The sequence below is a fragment of the Solanum lycopersicum genome, chromosome 5 (assembly GCF_036512215.1).
Source record: "Solanum lycopersicum chromosome 5, SLM_r2.1".
In the NCBI taxonomy this organism is placed as follows: Eukaryota; Viridiplantae; Streptophyta; class Magnoliopsida; order Solanales; family Solanaceae; genus Solanum; species Solanum lycopersicum.
The window spans coordinates 30,432,672-30,459,224 of record NC_090804.1 but is presented as its reverse complement, the minus strand read 5'-3'; the positions used below and the strand labels follow the sequence as shown (position 1 = coordinate 30,459,224).

The 26,553-nt window shown below is 34.9% G+C and overlaps 3 protein-coding genes and 1 long non-coding RNA gene across 22 annotated transcripts in view; 1 reads left to right on the top strand and 3 right to left on the bottom strand.

Moving 5' to 3' along the window:
• Window positions 1-6,114: 6,114 nt before the first annotated feature.
• On the bottom strand, window positions 6,115-7,512 carry LOC138348761 (uncharacterized). The gene is made up of 3 exons (XM_069298335.1): window positions 7,162-7,512; window positions 6,942-7,111; window positions 6,115-6,622 (listed from the first exon to the last, which is right to left on the bottom strand). The coding sequence occupies exons 1-3, from the start codon at window positions 7,510-7,512 to the stop codon at window positions 6,115-6,117; spliced, it is 1,029 nt and encodes a 342-aa protein (XP_069154436.1).
• Window positions 7,513-9,600: 2,088 nt separating this feature from the next.
• On the bottom strand, window positions 9,601-14,108 carry LOC138348567 (uncharacterized). Its single transcript, XR_011221274.1, has 2 exons — window positions 13,930-14,108; window positions 9,601-10,094 (listed from the first exon to the last, which is right to left on the bottom strand). It is a non-coding gene; the product is annotated as an uncharacterized lncRNA (long non-coding RNA).
• Window positions 14,109-19,949: 5,841 nt separating this feature from the next.
• Window positions 19,950-26,553, top strand: part of LOC138348565 (uncharacterized) — a 33,769-nt gene continuing 27,165 nt past the window's right edge. For 17 of the 19 annotated variants that reach the window (XM_069298014.1, XM_069298023.1, XM_069298021.1 and 14 more), the window contains exons 1-2: window positions 19,950-20,609; window positions 20,887-21,035. The gene's annotated coding sequence lies outside the window, so the exon portion shown is untranslated. Of the gene's footprint in view, window positions 20,777-20,886; window positions 21,036-23,046; window positions 23,412-23,573; window positions 23,682-23,764; window positions 23,978-26,553 lie in introns of all 19 variants that reach the window. The other 2 variants (XM_069298010.1, XM_069298006.1) reach the window with 2 other exon arrangements.
• On the bottom strand, window positions 22,456-26,539 carry LOC138348760 (uncharacterized). The gene is made up of 3 exons (XM_069298334.1): window positions 26,010-26,539; window positions 24,663-25,917; window positions 22,456-23,799 (listed from the first exon to the last, which is right to left on the bottom strand). The coding sequence occupies exons 1-3, from the start codon at window positions 26,537-26,539 to the stop codon at window positions 22,456-22,458; spliced, it is 3,129 nt and encodes a 1,042-aa protein (XP_069154435.1).

Genomic DNA, 26,553 nt, shown 5'->3' with positions numbered 1-26,553 from the left:
ATGCATTTTAGTAAATTATTACCCTTTATGACATAATGGCAGAGCAACCTACCTTTTCATCGTTTTATTCTGCCCTATGTCTTAATTTTCTTGTATTCTTTCACCTTGTTGTTCTCCCTTCTTTCTTCTTTTCTGTAAGTGAATCTTTTCTTTTCTTGCTTGTATTTTCACATTTTCAAATATTATTTTTTTTCACTTTTCTTTCAACTTTTCTTGAGTCACTTTTCTTTTGTTCTCTCTCTCTCTTTGTTCTTTCAACCCTACTTTCCGAAGCATTTCTCATAATAGCCACCCGCAACTCATGGATTTGCCATGAGTCAAGGTACGCAATATCCAAAGTTGGGTCAGGGCCACACAAGGTTGTTTTCTACATTAGCCACCCTCAATTTATGCTTTTGGCATAAGCTGAGGTGCACATGTCCAAGGAGGGACCAGGGCCAACACATTGTTCCCAAAAAAGATCAGTTGGGGTGAAAAAGAAAGGTCTAATTTAAGCTCAAATCATTTGGATCAAGAAGGGATTAGTTTCATTCGAGTTTTTTGTTATTTAGGTTAATTATTGGCTATATTGAACAAGGGACTATTATCCTTTCCTAATTGTCTATTACGACTTACTTTTAGCATGACTAACCAAGCAAGTTATAGCTCAGTACGAATGGTGGAATATTCAAATTTTCCTCACACTCACTTGACATCTCATTACTCTACCAAATTATCAGAAACCTAGTTTGAGTTTTAGATTCAAGGTCATGCAGTGGTGTATATCTATGTCATTCTTAGAGCCACACATTTATCAGTTACAGTGCCTAGTTATGCAACATTTTCTTTATATCAGGATATCATTTTGTGTCCTTTTCTATACTATGTACTAAATATACCAACATGCCGGTTCAACAATAAAGCAACAGTATCTTGGGGAAAAAGAACACAGGCAAGAAAACCCCAAGAGAGGATCGTGAGTTGGGCTACTCTGACTCACCCTATTCCATTTACACTACCCCAACAAACAAACATGCAATTGTCCCCAATGCATAAAAGTATATAAGATAGAGTGGTAGGTGAAGCAAACCTAAGGCGCAAAGCGCCAGTGATCAACAAGCTGGCGGGTCCGGTTTCCCGGAACCCGCTCCCTCTAAAGTAGGGACACAATCAATAGTGTCCTCAGCAATGACAGTACCATCAGTAGTGCTCCTTTCCGCCTCTGCAACTCTGGAACTAGACGCCCCAGCAGCCACCTCGATACCCCTCAACTGGCAGGCCTCCTTATCAATCAGCGAGGCTCTCCTTGCAGCCTCCAACTCATGGGGTCCCTTCTTCCGAGCCTAGGACTCATCCACATCTCTAGTCCGGTACCTCTTGGTAGGCTCTCGTGGTGGAAGTGGTGGCATATCAGTAGTGGCGAACACGGCAGCCATCACTGTGTCCTCAGCAGGCTTTGTAGAAGAGGCCTCAGACTCAGGCACTGAGCCTCCAGTATAGTGTCCAAGTCGGCTCTCAGACTCTCCACTGCAGCCTGGAGAGTCATCACATCCACTGTAGGTGCTGGACGAGCGAGAACCCGCAGCTTAAATGCGTCCAAACGCTGCTGGACCTCCATGCTCTTCCGATCAGTGTGGGCCATCTTCCTCTCTATACGCTTTTCTGCCTCAGAAATGGACCTCTACATCCAAGGCTGGATATGATGCAAAAGTGTGGCCATTTGGGCCTCTCGTTTCTGGACCCTAGCAAAAGGGACCAGCGTAGCAGATGGGATAAAGCGGGAGGAGCTCAGAGCAGTCCTAGCACCCGGGATAGACCCGAGTGGTATCGGTAGGCTTAGATGTAGCTGGATTAGCCCCTTGGGCCTAATCTATCATTGCTTCCAGGTTCTCACCTAGCGGCTGCACCTCAATACAGGGCCCTTTGTTGGGATCCAACTCATTGGCCTCATCCCGGATGAGACCGATATCAACCTATCCAGGTAGGGTCTTGATCACATTAATGTGACACACGGACACTCCTGCAAATTAGCACAATGCAAAAATCATGCACGGGAATGGGTAAGTAAGAATGGCCTTAAAGACCCTCTCGTGCATCACCGCCTGTAATAGCCATGCGAAGTCCACCTCGAACCCCGCAATTATGGCAGCCACTAGCACTGTACGATCCCAGGTGACAATATTATCAGCAGCAATGGGAAAAAGGCAGTGTCGGACAAATATCCATAGGAACTTGGTTGTGAAGGTGAGGTTGGCCTTCATGATACCCCCCTTGGGCTACCCAACCCAATCGGCAGCCTCACCATCTACAGAGATGTACTGTGCAATCCAACGCTTGGTGGTCTCTCTCACCTCTGGCTAACACTGGAACCGACCATCTTTGATCAATATCCACCGCTAGTCAAACTCGGCGGTGAGAGGAGTTCGGGTGGAATCTACATCCACTCCATAGAGAAATCTACGGATGGACTGCAAGGAAATGTCAACGGTGCATGCTTGGCGGGGGCTGCCCGACTGTCCAGCAAAGATCGAAGAGTTGCCGCATAGGGGGCGTAGAACTCTCGGACCATTTTCTCGCTATAGTGGCCTACATCTCGAGCTGTCCACTCCAGCCGATTTCGGGTCAATAACTAATGAATGGCCGGCATGGTGGGAAAAATCCCCATGAGAAACCGCTGCTCAAGTGATAGGTCCGGGTCATGACCCCTTTGTCATTGGGCATGTAGGCATCAGTGTAGATTTGGTACTGCCCCTCGACACACCACCGGTTGGGCTGATCAGCAACCGGAGTGGGGACGCTAGTCTGGGGTGCTGGAGTAGAGTCAGCATTAGTAGCCTCATCAGACAGGCAGAAGCAGATGCCTCCTCCGATTCGGAAGCCTCCACAGAGTCGAAAGCTTCCTCAGAACCGGATGTTTCCACGGATCCAGACGCTCCCTTGGACTATGCAGCTGACCCAGAAGGTGTGCCAGTGTGTGCTCCTAGTTATACTGGGAGACAGTGACTACGCCAGGCGCCACCCTCGTGGGTGTGGCTCTAGTAGGGCGGGCAGCATGGGTAGGAGTGCAGGTGCGCAGTGGCACGTACTCTAGGTCACGCTCATCATCTAAGCCTGTGATAACCCGGTTCGACGTGGCGACAAACTTGCAACGCCTTTGTGAGTAGACACGGTCGTGTTTAGGTGCCAGAGATGTAGTTAGTACCAATGGAAGCAGCAAAACATAGAAAAGGAATGACAGCACAGAAGTACAGAGTGCAGGACGTACCCATCGACGCTTCATCGAAGGCAAGAAGGTCTGTCGAAGGCACGAAGGTCCGTCATGGGGGTCCATCGAGGGACACTTAGAAATAATTTTTAAAACATCAGAAAGAAAGGTTCTGACAATGTCGACGGTTGTGCTGGACGGACCATCGATGGCACGAAGGTCCGTCATTAGGGTCTGTCACGGGACACTTAGAAAAAATTATAAAAACTCAGAAACAAAGGTTCTGACACCGTCGACGGTTGTGCAGAAAGGACCGTCGAAGGGATGACTGTCTGTCATAAGCTTCCGTTGCAGGACACTGGAAGAAATTATAAAAATGTTAGAAACAAAGGTTCTGACACCGTCGACGGTTGTGCAGGACAGACCATCGTAGGGATGATGGTCCGTCATAAGGGTCTGTCAACGGACACTTAGATTAATTTCATAAAAAATCAAAAGCAAAGGTTCTGAAGGTTGTGCAGGATAGATCGTCGAAGGGGCGATAGTCTGTCATAAGGTCCATCGACGGACACTTAGATTAATTTTATTAAAAATCAGAAATCAAGGTTCTGACAGTATCGACGGTTGTGTAGGACGGACCGTCGAAGGCACGATTGTCCGTCATAAGGGCCAGTCGACGGACACTTAGAAGAAATTATAAAAACATCAAAAACAAGGGTTCTAACACCGTCGACGGTTGTATAGGAAGGACCATCGTCCCTACGACGGTCCGTCATAAGGTTCCGTCGTGGGACACATAGAAGAAATTATAAAAAATTTAGAAACAAAGGTTTTGACACCGTCGATGGTTTCGCAGGACAGACCGTCGAAGGGATGACAGTCCGTCATAAGGGTCTGTTGACAGACACTTAGATTAATTTTATAAAAAATAAGAAGCAAAGGTTCTGACACCGTCGACGGTTGTGCAGGACGAACCGTCAAAGGGACAATGGTCCGTCGACGGATACTTAGAATAAACTCGAGAAATTGGGGTTGATGGACCCCAACGATGGTCCATCGTGTGACCGACTGTCCATCCCGGGACCGACGGTCCGTCGTGGGACCGACGGTCCAACGACGGGGTCTCATACTGACCTACAAGGAACACATTTTTGCAGCCAATTTGGTAACCAATCATACTAATTTGAAGTATTCTTATAAGCCTAAGTTTACTAAACATTTACCCAGCATTTTATCATTCGTAGGGCATGAATTTTCCTAGTTTTAAAATGCATTTTAGACGGCCTGTCAAACCCTAGGTCAGGAACACAATCATGCAAACATACGCTATTTTTTTTAACAATACACTCCTTCCCTTTTCAGTTTCAGTGTTCTAAGGGACTTAGGACTTTTGTGTGTAAGTTTTAGCATGCAAAATAGTCCAAAATTAAGTACTCAAACAGTTCGACATCACATTAATTAGGAATATTAACAAATCTAATCTTGCAGCTCAGAAAACATAACTGACAATTGTAGTAGAGGAGAAAGAGTATGAACACTAGTAGTTAATCATCAGCAACAACCACCATGAACACCGATTGACAAAGGAATTAAAGAAAATGGGAGATTTTGGGATAGAATGGATTTTGTGGAAGTGGGGAAGTGTGGGAATCTAATGATGGAATGGGAGTGAATGGGTAAGAAAGTGGGGGGAAATGAGAGGAACAGGGAGGGAAATGGTTATGGGGGTTATGTGAAGAGGTGGGTAACTGAAGAGTTCAAAAACTTTTAATATGTAGCCGGACGGTTCGGGTCGGGTTTGTGGGTGAGGGATCGACGAGTCCCTGTCAACGGACCGTAAGCCGGTCGACGGTCCATCGATCCTTCCGTCGACAGTTCCCAAACTTGGAAAAATTTAAATAACATACCATGGCACGGCGGATCCTACCGACGGTCCGTTGAAGGGACGACGGTGTGTCGATGGGTCCGTCGATGGGTGTACCAGACCAATTTTCTACAGATTTCTGGGGATTTGGTCCCCGCACATTTAACACCCATTAAGCTAATCTTTTTGTGTTTTCTGAACACTTTTTAGACACGGACCCTACTGTACGCTCTAACCAACACTTCTAAAGAAAAATAAAGGAACATTCAGACGTGACATAAGTAATAAAAGCAAAAATAATGTAACTATGCCTAGAAAATCATGAAAAACTATAGTTGGCTAGAGGATACATATTGGGTTGCCTCTCAATCAGCGCTTGATTTAACGTCACGGCACGACGGAGGACTCTTGATTACTCAGACTTTATCAAGATGGTATGCCTCGATCACTTCCTTCGCTGTTTGAGCATGCCCTAGATAGATTTTGAGTCGTTGCCCGTTCACCTTGAACCTCATACCCTCCTTGTTCTCCAACTCAACCGCAACATCTAGGAATAGTTGGGTGATCAAATAGGGACCAGTCCATTTGGACTTGAGTTTGCCCAGAAACAAACGCAGACTAGAATGAACAAAAACACCAAATCCCCAACCAAAAAATTGCGCTTCTCAATCTTTTGGTCATGGTACTTCTTCATCTTTCCTTTGTAGAGGGCTGAACTTTCATATGCCTTCGAGAGAAATTGATCAAGCTCATTCAACCTGTTTAACCTCTGATCCGCAACCTTATTCCAATCCATTTTCAACTTCTTCATTTCCCACATGGCCTTATGCTCTAATTCAACCGATGAGTGACAAGCCTTCCCATATACAAGTTGGTGTAGGGACATACCTATGGGAGTCTTGTATGCTGTCCGGTAGGCCAAAGAGCATCATCAAGCCTCCTTGACCAATCTTTTCTACTAGAATTCACCGTTTTTTCCAAAATCTGCTTAATTCCCTTTTTGACACTCAACTTGCCCACTAGTTTGAGAATGGTAAGGAGTGTCCACATTATGGCGAACCCCATATTATTCCAATAATCCCTTAAACAGCTTGTTGCAAAAGTGGGATCCCCCATCACTGATAATACCCCTTGGGGTGCCAAATCTATAAAATATGTTCTTTTTCAAGAACACAGTGACACTCTTCCCTTCATTATTCACAAATGCGATAACTTCTACCCATTTTGACATATAATCGACTGCCAGAAGAATGTACTTCATCCCATGAGAACTCGCAAAAGGGCCCATAAATTCAATGCCCCACACAGCAAACAATTCAATCACAAGAATGGGATTTAAAGGGAGCTCTTGCTTTCTCGAAATACAACCATCTCTTTTGCATCTATCACATGCCTTGGCGAACTCATGAGCATCTTGGTAGATGGTTGGCCAATAGTAGCCACACTTCAAGATCTTGTGAGCAGTCCGGATACCACTATAATGCCCACTTACAGGCGAAGAATGGCATGCCTCCAAAACACTCAACGTCTCAACTTCAGGCACACAACGCCGAATAAGCCCATCGGCGCAACTCCTATATAAGTATGGCTCATCCCGAAAGAAATTTTTCACATAATGCATGAACTTTTTCCTTTGATGAAAGAACAAGTTCGGTGGGACGATATCACTAGACATATAATTTGCAAAATGTGCGAACCCATGGAATCAAGTCTTGGGAGGCAGCAAGTACATGATCATCAGGGTAAGTATCATAAATTTAAGACTTTTTACCTAACTCCCTCATTGCTTCATCTTCTAATCAGGACAAGTGATCAGTAACTTGATTTTCAGTCCTTTTTCTATCTTTCACCTCAAAGTCAAATTCTTGCAATAGTAATACCCAACAAATCAACCTCGGTTTTGCATCCTTCTTTGCAATCAAATATCTTAAAGTAGAATAATCAGTATGCACTATAAACCTCGTGCCAAGCAAATGGAAGCAAAATTTCTCGAAAGCAAAGACTACTGCAAGGAGCTCTTGTTCAGTCACGGTGTAGTTCTTTTGGGATTCATTAAGGGCTTTCTAGCATAGTAAATGGGATGAAGGATTTTCTCCTTTCTTTGTCCAAATACCGCACCAAGAGCAACCCCACTCGCATCACACATTACCTCAAAAGGCTTGCTCCAATCCGGAGAAATGATGACAGGTGAAGACACCAACTTTTCCTTCAACTCACCAAATGTCTTAAGACAAGATTCATCAAAATGAAACTTAAACAACTTGCACAAAGGATGTGCAATCTTTGAAAAATCCTTGATGAACCTCTGGTAAAATCCTGCATGCCCAAGAAAACTTCTCACACCTTTTATAGAGATACGTGGAGGAAGTTGCTCTATCACCTCAACTTTAGCTTGATCACCTCTATACCCTTGTTTGAAATGTGATGACCCAATATAGTACCTTCTTTCACCATGAAGTGACATTTTTCTCAATTTAGCACAAGGTTGCAATCTTCACACCTCTTAAGAACCTCGGACAAATGACTCAAACACCACTCAAAGAAGTCACCAACCACTGAAAAATCATCCATAAACACCTCAATAGTATCCTCCACCATATCAGAGAATATTGACATCATACATCTCTGTAATGTGGTTGGTGCATTACATAACCCAAACGACATTCTCTTGAATGTGAAGGTCCCATAAGGAAGAGTAAAGGTGGTTTTATCTTGATCTTCCGGTGCAATAGAAATCTGATTATAACCTGAAAAGCCATCAAAAAAACAGTACCACCCCTTTCCTGCAAATCTATCCAACATTTGATCCATGAAGGGCATAGGAAAATGGTCCTTCTCGGTCCATGCATTTAATTTCTGGTAATCTATCATTACCCTCCATCCAGTCACCGGCCTCATTGGATAAAGCTCATTTTTCTTATTAGGGACCACAATCATTCCCCCTCTCTTAGTTACACGTTGAACAGGGAATACCCAACTACTATCAGCGATTGGATATATCACTCCAGCAACAACCACTTAATGATTTCCTTCTTCACCACCTCTTGCATAGGTGGATTTAAAAGTCTCTGGTGCTCAATACTTTGCTTATGATTGGAATGAGTTGGATTTTATGTGAACAAATCCCGGGAGGGATCCAAATAATGTCCACAATAGTCCACCCAATAGATCTTTTGGACCTTTTTAACACCTCTACCAAACTCTCAACTTGATGCACATTCAAATCTGATGCAATAATTACCGGCAAAGTGTCACCTTTTCCCAAGAATACATACCTCATATGAGGTGGTAGAGCATTAATTTCTACTTTTGGAGCCTCATCTATAGATGGTTTCGTAGGTGGAGACTCGTGATGCTTCACATCTAACTCCAACTTCTTTGATTTAAATCGAACATCACCTCGATCAAGTGTCGCGACCAATAACCCATACTCTTCAATGCAATCACTACCAAAATTCATGATCACTGCCGCTAGTGCTTCTACACCCAGACGCTCTTCTATTTGTACCTCAAGTGACTTTTCAACCCTGTAAGATATGGCAGATACCAATTGGTTCTCACCACTCTGCCTCATGGACCTACGAATGTTGAAAGTCACTTCTTCATTATTCAACCGAAATTTCATTTGCCCTTTCTCCATATCAACCAAGGCTCTACCCGTAGCAAGGAATGGCCTCCCAAGAATAATAGGCACCTCAAAATAAACCTCACAATCCAGAATCACAAAATTGGCCAGAAATATGAATGACTCCACCTTAACTAACACATCGTAGAGCATTTCAATAAGCCTCTTCACCGTTCGATAGACTTAACTTTAATCTACTATTACTTTTATTTAGTTAAGTCCTTTCTGAAAACAAGTAACAAAAAGGGGGTTTTAAGTAACGAATGTAATTAGCTATGTCTAAGTAAACAAGTGGCAAGTTCAAAGATTTGATTTTTATCAAGTAATGAAAGTAACTAGGGCTTAAGTGTTCCCCACAGTCTCATAACGCGGTGATTCTAGCTATAACAATCTTTTCCTAGTATCTTTCATGCAAAGTGATAAGTTATGTATCCCTAATTCCTTGGTCCAGCAACTAGGGAATTTCACTTCGCACCTTGGTCTGGCTACGTGTGTATGCTTTACTAAACCTTACCTTTACCTCATATTAAGTATCATAATCGATGTATGGATTAGTTGTTACTTCGCACTAATTGACACTAGCATATTAGATAGTATATACTAAATCTACATTGATAATTCTTTTCTTATTATCTACATCCTTGGTCCGGCAAGTAGCAACAAGGCGAGTTCTAACACGTGCACTCGTTAAAAAAACTTCTAAACGAAAGAATTATCAATATATGCAAGACATTATTCTAGGATTATTATTTCAACTAGTTTTTACCTTGTTAATTACCCATGGTTCCCACAACCCTAGCTATGGGTTTAGTTACCCATGTTAATAATCACACAATTCATATTAGTTTGATAATAATTCATGCACTTACTTTGATGAGATTGAAGAAAACCCAGAAAATTACTTGAATTAATCAATAAGCTTGCAATAAACGATTTCCAAAAAATAGAATAATTTCCCAAAATCACAAGTTCACAACTAGAATAATAAAATCTAAAAAATACCCAAGAGTCTAACCTCAAAAATGAGGTTTTTACAAGTATTTATAATACTAGTCCTAATAAAATAGGGAAATCTATTTAAGAAAAATTTGCCCAAAAACCGCGTCTGAGTCAAAAACCTAGATGACGGTCGTCAAGGCCACGATGAACCGTCGTGGTCCACTCCGAACTTTGCTTCTTTTCAAGATGGGTATTGGGGCTACTTTCTGTTGACGATGACGGATGTGAAGCAAGATCCGTCGTGGAGATGACGGTCCGTCGAGAGCCTCCGTATCGCCACACTTAGTCAGAATTCCCCAATCTTCATTCAATTCTTTTCCTTCATACGATGGTGGCCACTAATGGACCGTCGATAGCTACGTTGGTAGTCACTTTTGCAGTTTCAGCATAATTCATTCGCGTTTTCATTCTGGACAGATTTCCTGCAAACAAAGTGAAAATACATTAAAACTAATACAAAAACGCTTTAGACACATACGAAACCTAAGGAAAAAGCACTAAAATTATCGTAAAACTACGGTACATCGAATTCCTCTTCATAAAATTTAAGTTCTAATAATAGTGACGGAGAGGGATCCTCTACTAGTGAAGACCTAAAAGTTCATCATGAACAAGACTACATGTCCTCATCTGAGGAAGAATGTACGTCTTGCAAGATTGGCCAACCTTTTGATAAAGATAAGGATGAATTCTATCAGTTATACTCTCAGTTCAAGGACTCAAACATCGATGTTATAAGTAATGACAATTGAATATAAATTCTTAGGATGATTGATGACCCAACATTAAGTTCCCAAATTATCGACAAAATTGGTAATACCAGCACCTCTACTAGTAATACTAGAATTCCTAAAGAAAATCCTATTCATAATAATGTTTATACCATGGCAGAGGTTAGAAGACAACTAAAACTGAGGTCTCAAAGGGATCACATTCCTACTACAATCCAAGACTTGGTTGAGGAGATAAATAATCTCAAAAAAAGAAATATCTTTTTCTCAAAAACCATAATATGATTATTGATGAAAGAATTACTTATATAGAAAGTAAGGACAAAAATCATCATAGAAAACATGTCAGAGCTGAAGATGATCCTCCTATAATGTTCCAAAAAGTAATCTTCCTGACATCCCTAGTGAGTCTATTGATAATGAGAATTATTTTTAGAAACTATTGAGCTAATTACAGCACATAAACCTTTAGCAAAAATTACTCTTTTTATTGATTATAACCTAAAAAAGGATTTTATTGCTCTAATAGTGGAGCTGATTTAAATTGCATTCAAGAAGGATTAATTTCATCAAGATATTTTAAAAAGACTACACATAGTCTTTGTAATGCTTGTGGTCATAAAATGGATATTGAATATAAAATTCCTAAAGCATATATATGTACAAATAATATATGTATGCCTGAAAGCTTTGTTAATAAAAAATATTTCTAACGAAATCATTCAAGGAATGACTTTTTACTGGCATATATATCCTACAACTTCATGGAATGAGAACAGAATTACTGGTAATTTCGAAGGAAGAAAAATAAGAATAGATTTGATATCTCAACCATTTTCAAAATTCGTTAATGAGGTTAAAGATATGATCTCTTTAAAAAATAAACAAATTGATTTTCTTTAAAATGCAATTTGTAATCTTACAATTGAAGAGACTTTACAAAATCCTAAAATCCAAGGAAACATTGAGATTTTGAAGAGTCAATTCTCTCTACAAATATGTGGTGACCACCCAAATGTATTTGGGAAAGGACTCGCATGTGGTGAGTCTTCCTTATGAAGAAGAATTTTTAAAAGATAATATTCCTACTAAGGCAAGACCATGCCAAATAAATTCGAAATATCTAAATTTATATTAAAAAGAGATTGATAATCTTCTCCAAAAGGGTTCAATAAAACCCTCAAAATCTCCATGGTCTTGTACTGCTTTTTATGTTAATAAACAAGCAGAATAAGAGAAAGGAGTACCTGGACTTGTCATAAATTATAAACCGCTAAATAAAGTTTTAAAATGGATCAGATATTCTATCCCCAATAAAAAAGATTTATTGGATCGACTTTATGAAGCTATCATATTTTCAAATTTTGATTTAAAATCAGGTTATTGGCAAATTCGAATTTATGAAGAAGATAAATATAAGACAGCCTTTAACGTCCCAATGGGATAATATGAATGGAATATTATGCCTTTTGAATAAAGAAATGCTCCTTCGAAATTTCAAAAAATTATGAATGATATTTTTTAAGCCCTTTAGCAATTTTATCATCGTATGTATAGATGATATTTTGGTATTTCCAAAAACCATATAAATGCATTTTAAACATCTTGATCTATTTAAGAAAATTATTATTCAGAATGATTTGGTTATATCTAGACCAAAAATGCATATTTTACAAACTAATGTTAGATTCTTAGGCCATAATATTGAAAAAGGAAAAATTATTCCCATCTAAAGAAGTATAGAGTTTGCTTCAAAATTCCCTGATGTTATTACTGATAAAACTTAGATCCAATGATTCTTGGTTAGTTTAAATTACATCTCTCTTTTTATAAAAGATTTGTCTAAAGACACAACTATACTATATGATAGACTTAGAAAAAATCCTAAAGCTTGGACTGATAATCATACTAAAGCAGTCAATAACATTAAGACAACGGTTAATAACCTACCCTGCCTCACTTTAGCCAATCCGAATTGGCAGAACATAGTGGAAACAGATGCCTCTGATATTGGCTACGGGGGTATTTTAAAACAAATTTCTCTTAATGAAAAAACAAGAATATCTCATACACTTCTATTCTGGAAAATGGAATATTATTAAAAAAAATATCTACTATAGGTAAAGAAATTTTGGCTATAGTTAAAAGTGTTTTAAAATTTCAAAGAGATTTATATAATCAAAAATTTATCATAAGTGTCAAGCAGAGAAATTCATCTTTAATACATATGTAAAACATGATGTTTCAAAACAAATGTTTGTAAGATTGAAAGTTTTGTTAGCACCTTTTGATTTTGAAATACATTATAAAAAGGGAACATATAATAGTCTTCCCGATTTTTTTACTAGAGAATATTTAAGTTAATAACTCTTTATCTATTAATACCAGGATTGATGCGGCCATCGGGAAATTCTTCCTCTAATAGAGGAAGGAAGAGGAAACGCACTCATGGGAAGAAATAATATCTTGGCCTAAATAGGAAACCAGAAGCTAACAGCTTCAAACATTGCAGGAGCATATACAAGCACATTGGGAATTGACATTGAACATCAAATGTACAAAGAATTCATGAATTTTATACAATCCAAACAAGCTCAGGGTAATAACCCACCATCCTATTCTTCAGCTGTAACTGACGAAGGAAATGAAAATATTGAAGTATATGATAAAAATGAGAAAGATAAGGTAAGACTTCTTCTTGAGCCCATATATTTACATTGGAAAGACGATCCATGGCAAAGAATGACCAGGTATTTTGATACAACATCATATATTGTCCCAACTTATAAATACAGAATATATTATGAGATAATACTCTCATCTATTGAGTTAGCTGAATTTGAGCACTTTTACCTAGCCAATACTAAAAAGGTTTATAATTTCAAAATTCATTAGAAAAATGATATTCACCCCCAGAAGAATGGGGAATAAGCACGATGAAAGAAAGAGAATGCACCCATCCATAACAAAAAATTGCACTCAAGTTTAATTACTGGATTATATTGAGAGCTTTAATAATACCTTGTTATATGAAAACTCTAATAGAAAACATTCATAGTTTATAAAAATATGCTCTCACGTTTATAAGCAGCATATACCAAATTGGTTTTGTCAATGGTGGATTTTATATGGTCCATCTATAAATATATTGCCAGAGGAATACAAAATGTTATATGTTGAATGGGTTGATGTATCACCTAAATTGATAAAATTACAAAAAGATGATGTCATTTTTAAAGAAATGTCATTGATGTAATTTTTCATATAATTCTATGCTCCGTGGATAATGAAATGGACAGGAGATTATAAACTCCATTAAAGACTCTATCGAGATCAACAAGCGTTAATCAGAAGTCATACAAGGTCGAGATGATATCAATCCTTTCAAATTAATAACCAGAAGGCTACAGATGAAGAAAGGAGCCATCTCAAAATTGAAACTTCTTACTTCATACATGGAAGAAGTCAAAAAAGATCTAATAAAAAATATGGGCATGAAATTTTCGAATAATATATCTATGGCTACCTCAAATGAAGAAGAAGACACCTTTATAGCTGGAGAATCCCAAAGAATTCATAGCGCAGAAGAGATGGACATTGAAATATTTCTTCAACAGTTCAGGAATCAGATAGAAGAATCTTCTAGTTCAGACACGCTAAAGGGGAAGGAGACTAGAAAAGACTAGTTGATAAGACTCTAACTTTTACAAAAGTTTAGATGATTGTAAGCTTTTATAAAGTTAGGACCCCAATGTCGGTTCAATAATGTAACATGACGTAAGCACTTACGTCATAAATATTAGACTATTCTTCAGGTCCATTCTATATAAGGATCTTTTAGTAGAAGGTAGAGGAAAGACTTTGGCCAACCTCTCTGGGTATTACTACTCTTGTATTTCCACTACCATATAAATAAAATTGTTGTTGTTTCTACTTAGAAGATTTATTGTTGAGAGTCTACTCTAATTAAGGTATTATCTTTTATTATTAATTTAAATATTTTTAATATATAAAAGCCTAATTGATAGGCTAAATACTTTGTGTTGGGCTAACAACAACTTGAACTATTACTACGTGATAAGTAAAGGAATGTTCCGATGTATTTTAGGTCAAAGTAATGTAGTCCGGGGATAAGAAGATCTTGACTTAGTCCGGTGTTCCTGGTAAGACCCATGTTAGCTGTGAATAAGGCGTTGTTTGGACCGTGTTAGAACCGTAAAAGTTCTTTCCATCCTTAGGTGTCATGAACTTTATTATTATTATTATTATTATTATTATTATTATTATTATTATTATTATTATTATTATTATTGTTGTTGTTGTTGTTGTTGTTGTTGTTATTGTTATTATTATTGTTATTAAAAAATTGTAAAAAAAAATATTTTAAAAGATACGACATGTTGTGTATTAATTATGAACATCATAGTTGTGATATTTAATGATTTATTTTTTGAAAAATACTAATGCAATCATATGCACCATTACTTACCCATAAAATTAATATTTATTATTAAAATTAAAATTAATCCTAGAAGATTCTTTATTTAAGAATAAATATTTATAAAAAATAATTTTTACTAAAAGTTATATTTTGCAAAAAAAAAATAACACATGCATATAATTGCAGTTAATTATTTTAAGATTGATAGATCAATTTTAAATAAGTTAGTGGAATGAGTTTTAAATTTATATTATATTTTTATCTTTAAATTTGAATTATGTAAAGAGATTTTAGTGAATTTCTAAAATATAAGTAAATTGATTAAGATTTTTCTACTTCCCTTTTGAAATTTCATAATTCAAATAATTTTTATTTATAAATTACAATTTTAAAAAATGTAATATGATAAAAAATGTTAATATAATTAATTTAACAAGAAAATATGCAATAAAAACAAAACAAAGAGTTAGCATAAACTCCTAGTTAAAATTTTACTTTTCCTCTTTTTCCTCTCCATTCACACTTTATTAATAATTAAATTATAAATTATTTTTGTAGATAAATGTATTTCAAAATTTAAAAAATAGTATAACTGAAACATAAAAAATAAAAATTATGATAAGAATTATTCATAACACACCATAATCATATGATTACTGAATTGGAAATTAAAATGTTACCACAGCTAATAGGACTCTTTTCTATTTTTTTTAAAATTTTTAGTTTGATAAAAAAGATGATTGAATCTTCATAATTATTTTAAAATTATTTTAGAAAGGGCAAATTACGATGGTGTGAGAATTCCAACTAATCATTTAAAAGAAAACTCATGCATTTAAGTTTTTATTTTTTCATTAAATAGTTGAAAATGTTTACATCTTAATTCAAATTAAAAATAACTATATCAACTCTAAACTAATAAAGTATACATAATTTATTTATTTGTAAATTTATTCTCGAATTAGAATCCAACTTTTGCTTTAAATTTTACATTTAATGGGGAAAAAATTGCATCAGTTTTTTTTAAAAAACTTTTATTATTTAAAGTACGAAACTTCCAAGGGTTGCACTGCAAATGTCAATTGTTTGTTGATTATTTGGTGGTAATATTTTTGGTTAGAAGATTTTTATATATAAATTTTAAAACAATTAATAATAATATAAAATTTAAGTAGATGTAAATAAATGAATTTTAGAAATGTAATTTTATCTCAAACATAGACATATTTTGTGGAAATAAACAACGTGTGTGACTTCCTTTTGAAACTGAAAAGGTTGTGTGATAATTGTAATTATGATAATTATAATAATTATAATAATACTTATAATTATAATAATAATAATAATAATAATAATAATTAAAAGAAAAATAAAATTAGTAATCAAACTAATAATTAATTTATATTTAATGAATTAAGTGATAATTTACGCTAAGAAGATTCTTCAATTGCTTATGTGTACACTATAACTATATTTAAAGTGTTTTTGTAAAGCTCTAATTCTAAGAGATGAAAGACTTTTTTATTCAGATAATTGTAATATATATACACTATATGATACTAAGTTGCAATACCTTTGCTTTAATCTTATGTTGAATTTGGATCCTTCAAATGAAGATCTTCTTTTTTATAATGAGTATTTTCTTCATTCAAATTTTTATTATAAAAATAGTGCAAGAAAATAAACTCATCAAAAAAAAATATTTTAATTTATTAGCTGAAAGCCGTGAAACATAATAAAAATAACTTAACTATGATTTAAAAAAAATACATAATACAGAATGTAAGTACGATGTTTGTATTTATAGCGAAAGAAAAAAAAATTAAAAACTCCAAAACTATATAGAAGTTATCATCAATTTTGAATTCAAAAACCTCAATCGTTTAAAATAAAGTCAAAATTTTACAAAGTTTGTTTTGTTTTTATCTTAGACCCACGTTGTTGATTTTTATTTTCCATTGAACTGAATTTTCCCCTAATTTTTTAAAACTATTTGGTTATAAACTTATTTAAAAATAGTTATTTATTACTTAATACCCTTAAGAGTCCTATTTTTTTTAGAACTTTTTGGTTTTAAATTCATTTAATAAATAGTTATTTATTATTTAATAACATTAAAAGTCCTATTTTTTTTTAAAAACGGTTTAGATTAAAAAATAGTTATTAATTTAGAGTCCTAAAAATAGTATTACATCGGTTGGTTATTTTTATGTTTACGTGATTTTCAAAATTAATTTTATACATTTAATAATTATGTTTATATTATTATTATTATTATTATTATTATTAGTAGTAGTAGTAGTAGTAGTAGTAGTAGTAGTACATATTTGTTTTGTTATAATTAACGAGGTTGTGGAAAGATTATTACTATTATTATTTTTTATTAAATAGATACTTTGATTAATCAATTTTTAATAATATTATTTAATTAATATTTTTTAAAAAAATTCAAAATTTAAGAATGTAAATACTCTTTTACACGTTATTTTTATAAGAAAAAAACAATTGATTTTTATCAAGTAAAAGACTCTAAAATTCTAAAATAGTAATTTCTTTTCTTTATTACAAAGACAAATTAATTATATTAATAGTTATTTGAAATAAGTACAAAACATACAAACTTACAACTTACGATAAAGATATTAATACTTTTTTTAAAAAATTAAGTTATCTAACAATTATAATGTGAAAAGTGCAAATTCTCATAAAATTATGACTATGAATTTCCTTAACTAACTCAACAAAAGATGAAACTATGTTGTTAATTTCAAATTATGACACTTTTTCAACATATCAAACACATTTTTATATAACTTAAGATGTAAATTCAAAATTTAAATTATATAATTTCAGAAACTTAAAAATTGCATACAATTTAATAGATCAAGTTCAAATTAGAGCTATCTAATTTATATATGCACAGTAATAATTACAAAGGTAAATATAATTCTCCATTGAGTACATCTATGAGAGTGTTTCTCGTCGATCTAATAGAATTTTCTATAGATCTACCAAATAAAAGTAGATTCCATAGGCAGATACCCATATTTATTATTTCATGATCATGACCATTATCAAGACCTGTTCAAACTTAACATCGATAATAAATAAATTATTAATTACTACCTAAATCATTCACATACAACCACAATTATATATATATTACCATCACTTCAAAGACCGAAGATTAATCATTATAAACAAATATAAAATAAAAAAATAACAGGAAAAATAAAAAATGTTACCGTATTCAAATGGTTGAATAAATATAAGAGAATATGAAATTCTAAAATCAATAGATTCTTAAGAATATGTACTTAAGTGATAAGAGTTGAGAATAGTCCTTGCTATTTAAATACTAAGTTATTAGATTGGCTTTTTTCTAGGGATAAGATAAAATTAGTTTTTTTATTTTTTAAATTTTAAATTTTAAAATAACTAGCCAAATTTTAAAAACTTACGTTTGGATAGTAATTAGATAATTACCATTTTTAAAAAGAGATAAATTCAAAAAGGATAGTTAAATTATTTCTATTTTATTTTTTCAAATAACATTTTCTTTTAATGTTTACTATTTTTATTTTTATCTTCATATGTTAAATATAAAAATTCTGCATATTAATTTATATATGTAGATTATTTTGTTTTAATAAAAAATTTGCAGACGCGTGGAAGATTTTTTTTTCTGGGAACGCGTGGGAGATTTCCTTTTTCTTTCTTTTTAACATCTTCTCTTTTTTAAAAAAATAAAATAAAATTTTCTTCCTATATTATATAATGCAAAGATAAAATAAAACATGATAGTAATTCTCGCTTTTATAAAATCTTTTTATTCTTAAGTTTAATTTTTTAGATGTAATAATTGAGTACTTTAATTAGTATGAAATCAATTTTAAAAATTGTAAGTAGTTTAGAAAATTACAATTAGCTTTAGAATTATTTGTGAGCTTATAATTTTGTTTTATATTTGTTAATTTTTGATTTTTTTAATTACAATAGTTCAAATTATGGGGTTTTTAAAAGGGAGAAGAAAATTCTTACTAAGTTTTATAAAAAGATTCACTGTTTTTTTCATATATAATTTATTATTTATTATTTTTCTAAAATTTCGTTATTTAAATATTTACTTCTGTTGCTGTCGCCTGCCATTTGTCAATATCACAGTTATTTTTCTAAAATTTTGTTATTTAAATATATAAAAGGGTATTTATGTTGCTACACAACCGTTTTTGATTTTTTGCATTTGTAATTTATAATTTATTATTTTTAAAAATTTTTGTTATTTAAATATATAAAAAAAATTGTGTTGCTACACAACCGTTTTTTTCATCTATAATTTATTATTTTTCTAAAATTTTGTTATGTAAATATGTAAACCTTTTTTTGTTGCAAACGCTTGCCACGTGTCATTTATTTAAAAATATTTTATCAATTAAACAATAGTTTATTATTTATTCTTATTACATAACTATCATTTAAAAAAAATCAAAAAAGGATAGTTAAATTATTTTTATTTTATTTTTTCAAATAGCATCTTTTTTGTTGTTTACTGTTTTTATTTTATTTTCATATGTTTAATATATAAATGCTGCATATTAATTTATGTATGCAGATTATTTTGTTTTAATAAAAAATTTGCGGATGCGTGGAAGATTATTTTTCAGCAAACATACGGGAGATTCTTTTTTTCTTTCTTTTTAACATCTTTTTTTTAAAAAAATTCTTCCTATATTATATAATCCAAAGATAAAATAAAACATGATAGTAATTCTTGCTTTTAGAAAACTTTTTATTCTTAATTTTAATTTTTTAGATGTAATAATTGAGTACTTTAATTAGTATGAAATTAATTTCAAAAATTGTAAGTGTTTAGAAAATTATAATTAGCTTTAAAATTATTTGTGAGCTTATAATTTTGTTTTATATTTTTAAATTTTTTATTTTTTAATTATAATAATTTAAATTATGGAGTTTTTAAAAGGAAGAATTTTTTTTAATAAGTTTTTTTTAAAAAATCCACCGTTTTTTTTTTCATTTATAATTTATTATTTATTGTTTTTTTAAAATTTCGTTACTTAAATATTTACTTGTGTTGTTGTCGCCTGCCATGTGTCAATATGAGAGTTATTTTTCAAATATATAAATGTTTTTTTTTATGTTGGTACACAATCGTTTTTTTTTATTTTTTGCATTTACAATTTATAATCTATTTTCTTTTACATTTTCGTTATTTAAATATATAACTCTTTTTTTTTGTGTTGCTACACAACCATTTTATTTATTTTTCATTTATAATTTATAATTCATTATTTTTTGAAAATTTTGTTACGTAAATATTTAATATTTATTTTTTTGAGGTTGTTAGTTAATTTATTATTATAAAAAATTTTAATTTTCTTTAAAAAAATGAACTCATTATAGCTATTTCGTAATTACAAACATCCAACCCATAAAAAAAATCAAAATTGAGTCCAAACCCACACGTACATATTTTGGACCATAATGAGGCCAATTACTAAACATTTAAATTTCTAAGTTCATGTGAGATTCGATACGGAATTATCATAGGAATGTTTATGGAAAAAAAATAAAATAAACTAAAATTCCTGTAAAACCATTCAAACTCCAAGACAACATTCACAACACAGTATCGACAATTCCAACGTTCACAGAGGAGACTCCGGCGTCTGCCACTTCTAACGTTCATCAATGGCGTCAACGGCATTCCAGTCGTCTTCTTTCCTCCTTCACCTCGTACAGCAGGGGTTCGATTATTTTGCCATCTTGCTCTGTTTATTTTGAGCTTTCTGATTACCATCACATGGACCTGTTTGATCCACTTTATCAAGGGAATTGGGGGTTGTGGGAGGGTTAAGTCAATACCTGACTTCTCCACCTGCTGCTTTTCAAAATTATTATCCTGCAAATTTAGGTTGTTCATTGGTTTATAGAATTTATTTTGCTGACCATGGCCTTGTTAACCCTTGTTATTTTTCCTTTTTTGAGTTTTCCACTCATCCATTTGTTGTTTGTCCATCTCAGGTTGTGTTTCTTGCATTTGTTTTGGGTATTATCAACACCTGAAACAGTAGCAGTCATATTAGCATTAATCTGTTGAGGAGAAGTTTGGGGAATTACCTGATTGCTGGCATCTGCAGTCTTCTTGCCCTTGATTTTGTTTGCAGCTTCAGGTTCTTTTCTCTTCTTGTCTTCCTCGTCTCTTCTCTCTATAATACAAAGTTGTGATATGTGACCTTGGTGTTTGCAATAAGAACAATACTCTAGTAGTACCTCATATTGGATGGCTTGCCATCTTCCCACAATTTAGTCTTCTTCATTAAACCCCATCCAAACATGACGTGGTCTTTCTTTCGTAATGTCTATATGCATCCTAACTTTTGCCTAAGACTACTGATAATTCCCATGATCCTCTATTAGGCTACAAAGTGGTTCACTATGAAGATGAATTGGATAAAGATATGCTACCTGTGAATGATCAAAAAGAAGCTTAATTAGGGTGTAGGCACTAAGGTTTAGAGTTTAGGCACTAAGGATTAGGGGTTTGGATTCAGGTTTTAGGGTCTACGACCTAAGATTTATGGTTTAGAGTTTACGATTTAGTGTTTTGATTTTAGGGTCTAGGCCTTGAGGTTTAGAGTTTAGTGTTTAGGGTTTATGCCATAAGGTTTAGGGTTTTACCCAATGCTTTTGGATTTAAGGTCTGGGGTTTTGGCATTTAGGCCCTAAGGTTTAGGGTTTCAGAGATTAGGGTTTAGGCCCTAGGGTGTAGGGTTTAAGGTTTATTGTTTCGGATTTAGGCCCTAAGGTTTTAGGGTTTAGGCCCTTAAGTTTAAGATATAAAGTTTAGGCCCTAAGGTTTAGGGTTAGGATTTATGGTTTAGGGTTTAGGCTTTAAGGTTTAGGGCTTAGGACCTAAAGTATAGGGTTAATGGTTTAAACCCTAAGGTATTGGGCTTATGTTTTAAGATTTATGGTTTAGGCATTAGGGTATATGGTTTAGTGTTTAGGGTTGAGGCCCAAAGGTTTAGACTTTGATCAAAGACTTAGGATTTAGAGTTTAGGGATTGATTTTAGGCCTTAAGGGTTAGGGTTTAGAGGTTACAGTTAAGATTCAGCCCCTACAGTTAGGTTTAGGTTTAGGTTTGGGTTTGGGTTTGGGTTTGAGTTTCGGGTTATGGGTTTTAGCAGTAAGGTTTAGGCTTAAGATTTAGATTTTGGGGTTTAGACCCTAAGGTGTTTTTTTTTTAGTTGAATAACCCTTGGAGGTGTAGGGGCTGAACGACACCCCCAGGCCTTATCATTAAATAACAAAACAAAATACAAAGAGGGGGGCATAAAACCTAACCTCCAATCCTGATGTGGTTTGGAGTCGACGTTCCAAAGAATGTCAATTTCCGCCCCTTACAGTGAAAGGTGAAACCAAAATACTAAGCACCTAAGGAGAGGACTCCTCTCGTTACAAAGTATCTAGGAAACATAAATTAGGGAGACTCTCCCTTTACAGGAAAGTCTATGTCAAACTAACTACCTATACCCCTATTCAAAGTAGCTATATTATTTGAATATAGCCAAGTTGAAAAGGGAATAACATCAAGGAGGATCAAAAATCTTCTTAGTCTTCTTTCTTCTAAAGCTTGGCATGTTCAGAAGGTCCATTTGGTAGTAGGCTTGTGCTTCTTTAGGTAGTTGAGTGCTGCTGAAGTAAACTTGAGGGGCTGTTGTGTCGTGGCTATGTTTTGATAGTGAATCTGCTACCCAGTTTGCTTCTCTGAAAATATGAGTGCATTTGAAATTTTGAGTTTGCATGATAAGGTGTTGGATCCTCTCAATTTGTTTAGTAACACTCCAATGAGGGGCTGTTTTCTTGGAGATCCACTGCACTACCAATTGAGAGTCCAACTCAATTAGTATATTTCTGTATCCTAATTCCAATGCCCACGACAGTCCGAAGAGGGCAGCCGCAGTTTCTGCTTTGTTGTTCGATCCTTCTCCGAGTGGTGTTGCAAATGCCAACACCATTTTGCCTTCTCTGTCTCTAAGGATACCTCCAGCCCCAATCTGTCCCGGATTAGTGAGAGCGCTTCCATCTGTATTTATTTTGATCCATTGTTCTGGAGGTCTGTTCCATGCTACCATGCACACTTTGATTTCATGCTTACACTTTTCACTTGTTTGGATTAGAGCTGTCCAGCTTGCCAGCCATTTAATGTGGGGGAAGGCAATTTTCAGCATCTTGAATGTGTCTTTGTAGACTGCGTATTTGACGCGGCTGATGTTAGTTGCTTTGGCTCCGTATTTGCATGCGCATCTGTTCTTCCATAAATTCCAGCAAATAAAGGTTGGCGTGGCTTGCAGCAGCAGTTGATGGCCTTCATTTTGTGGCCTGGCTGTCCACCACTGTCGCACCCTTGCCTGCAGTGATGAGTGATCTGCCTGCAGCCCTGCACTTGCTGCAAAAAAGTTCCACACCCTAGCTGCAAAAGGTCCTGAATTGAAGGTGTGGTCGATGCTGTCCATGCCTGCTCTATCAAAACAACAAAAACAAGGTGATGGCTCAATGCCAAAGTTAGAGAGTTTTTCATTTGTAGGAAGTTTACCTTTTAGTGTTCTCCATAAAAGAAAAGAAGATTTAAAAGGAATGAATTTATGCCATAAAAGGGAATTGAGGTTGTTCTTAGCCTTTTTGTTTCTGATTTCCTCCCAAGCAGTGGAGCAACTGAAACTGCCATGGCTGCTAAGTTTCCATAAAGCTTGGTCAGGCATGTGCTGCTGATGAGGGATTTCTGTGGCCATGATGCTGCCTAGGTGGCTGACTGGTGCGTATTTTACCAATTTCCTCCAGTTCCATCCCCCATTTTCCCAGAAATCTGCAATTGTGGTGTTGTTGAACCTGTTGCAGCTGCTGGTATGATGAGCTAATGGCCATGTTCCAAGCTAATTGTCCCACCAAAATGAACAATTCCCGGCTTGAAGTCTCCAATGAATGTGCTGTTCCATTTGCTGTCTAGTATTTAACATGTGTTTCCAAGTTAAAGATTCTCCCGTATCCCATTTTTTGCTCACCGGATTTGATCTCTGGCAGTATTTAGCTCTCAAGAAGTCTCCCCACAAGGTTTGTTTTGTTCTCAATATCCACCATTGCTTGAATTGGAAAGATCTACAAACATCATGTAAATTTCTCATCCCTATCCCTCCTTCCTCATAAGGATAGCTCAGATTTTTCCAAGAGGACCAATGGTATTTTTTTCTATTGTTCTGTCATCCCCAGAAGAAATCTGCAATGAGCATTTGGATCTGTCTGATGATTGTATTTGGAGGAGTTACTGCAGATAAGAGATGTATAGGCAAGGCATGGAGAACATGTTTGGAAAGTACAGCCTTTCCACCATACTAAGTTGCCTAGTTTGCCAACCTGTAATTCTGGAAACGACTTTGTTAATAAGATCAGAAAAATAAACATTCCTAGGTCTGCCAACAAATAAAGGGCAACCTAGGTAAGTAATAGGGCCTTGTTTCTCTTTAAAACCTGTCAGCCTTTTAATTCTATTCCTAGTGCTATTGAAGGCACTAGGGTGTAGCATAAAATGGCTTTTATCTCCGTTGATGAGTTGCCCCGAAATCTCTTCGTACTCCTTTAAGGTATTCATAAGGAGTTTCAGGGTTTTGGATCTTCCCGAAGTGAAAAGAATAATGTCATCTGCAAAACTTAGATGATTCACTTGGGGCCCCTTTTTTTCCATGATGAAAACTTGATAATCCGGGTGAATGTGCAGCCTATTGAGTGATCTCGATAATACCTCGACACCTAAAATAAATAGGGTCGGGGAGAGAGGATCACCTTGTTTGAGGCCTCTAGTAGAGCGGAAGAAACCATGCCTTTTGCCATTGACAATAATGGAGTACCAATTGTTGGCCATGATTCTCCAAATCATATCAATAAACACCTTATTAAACCCCGTTTTCCTTAGAACCAAACAAATATATGACCAAGAGACCCTGTCATAAGCTTTTGCCATGTCTAATTTGATAATTACATTACTTCCAATGTTGGGTTTCTTGATTTGGTGAATGATTTCCTGAGCGAGCATGATATTTTCAGAAATACTTCTCCCTTTCACAAAACCAGACTGGTTGGTAGAAATCAAAGACGGGAGGATAGGGCTAAGTCTATTACTTACTAGTTTAGATATAATCTTACTAGTGAAGTTACTCAGACTTATCAGCCTAAACTCTGTAAGCTTGTTTGGATTATTCACTTTAGGGAGCAACACAATGCAAGAATGAGAGAAATACTTAGGAATCATTTGACCACTGAAAAATGCATGTTGTACTTCTATCAAATCACTCTTGATAATGTTCCAGCATTTCTGGAAGAAGTATCCATTCATACCATCAGGACCAGCTGTAGAATTAGGATTCATGGCAAATACTACCTCTTTAATCTCATCCATGTCAGGTAACTTTGTAAGCTGAGTATTTTGATCTACATTGACCATTCTGGGAATGCATTCCAGGTTGTGATCATTGATATATCTATTCTCACCTGTGAAAATGGTATGGAAGTGCTCACAAGCCTCCTGAGCAATATTGTTTTCACCTTGTATCCAATCCCCATTTTCAGTAGTAATTTTATGAATGAATAATTTCCTCCTCCTTCCCCTTATAATGGAGTGAAAATATTTGGAGTTGGTGTCGCCATCTTTAAACCATTGAAGCTGAGTTTTTTGCTTCAAAATGGTGTCCTCACATTTGAGGAATTTGATATATTGAGCATTGAGTTCATAGAGGATACTCCTATTTGAATCAGTTTGGTTCAGGATGTAGTTTTCTTCCGCTTCATGCACTTGTTCCTCATACATCCTAACCTTTTGAAAAATATCCCCAAATTCATCTCTAGACCAAACACTCAGAGTGTTAGACAATCTTTTCATTTTCTGGTGAAATTTCCACATAGCATGACCTTCCACAGGTCTATCCCAACAGTTTTTAACAGTAAGCATAAAGTTGGGGTTGTCAACCCAACAGTTAATTTGAAATATTTGATGTGGTCGGCTTTAGTGGATACCATTTCCAAGAGTAAAGGACAATGATCTGACCCCGTAGATGATAAGTGGGTTATGGTGGTTTGAGGCATCTTTTCTAACCATGAATCATTAACCAGAGCCCTGTCGAGTCTTTTCCAAATTCTGTGATTAATGCCCCTCTTATTAGACCAAGTAAATCTGTGACCACTGAAACCTATGTCTATAAGCCCACAGGCTTCAATGACAGCAATGAAATCCATACTCTTCTTCATATTGTAGGGTAGGCCACCTAGTTTTTCCTCCACATCAGAAATAACATTGTAATCCCCTACTGCACACCAGGGATTGGTACTAACTGAGGCATGATGAAGCAATTTCTCCCATAAAGGTCTCCTTAGATATTCTTTGCATTTTGCATAGATAAAGGTAGTAGTAAATTGGTATTGTAATTCATTGTGTTTCATGTCACAAGTAATTTGCTGTTCATCTTCATCAAGAATATTACAGTCAATATCACTGTTCCAAAAAACCCAAATCTTACTATTACAATTACTAGTAGCATTATCCATGTTCAATTGCACTTTGAAGCTTTGAATATTAACATTATCAGAGAAAGGTTCCAAAATTGCAATAATTGACAAATGGTGCATTTTCCTAAGCATTT

Bases quoted from the DNA above. Each gene is read 5' to 3' on its own strand.
- LOC138348761 (XM_069298335.1), bottom strand. From the start codon at position 7,512: ATGTCACTTCATGGTGAAAGAAGGTACTATATTGGGTCATCACATTTC. The intron at 7,112-7,161 runs GTATTTGGACAA...TTACTATGCTAG, and splicing joins GTGGGGTTGCTCTTGGTGCG to AAAGCCCTTAATGAATCCCA. The intron at 6,623-6,941 runs GTTGATTTGTTG...ATACTTATATAG, and splicing joins AAGAAGGATGCAAAACCGAG to GAGTTGCGCCGATGGGCTTA.
- LOC138348760 (XM_069298334.1), bottom strand. From the start codon at position 26,539: ATGCACCATTTGTCAATTATTGCAATTTTGGAACCTTTCTCTGATAAT. The intron at 25,918-26,009 runs GTTAGAAAAGAT...TATCCACTAAAG, and splicing joins GCTCTGGTTAATGATTCATG to CCGACCACATCAAATATTTC. The intron at 23,800-24,662 runs GTATTATCGAGA...TGGGACAATTAG, and splicing joins TATTTATTTTAGGTGTCGAG to CTTGGAACATGGCCATTAGC.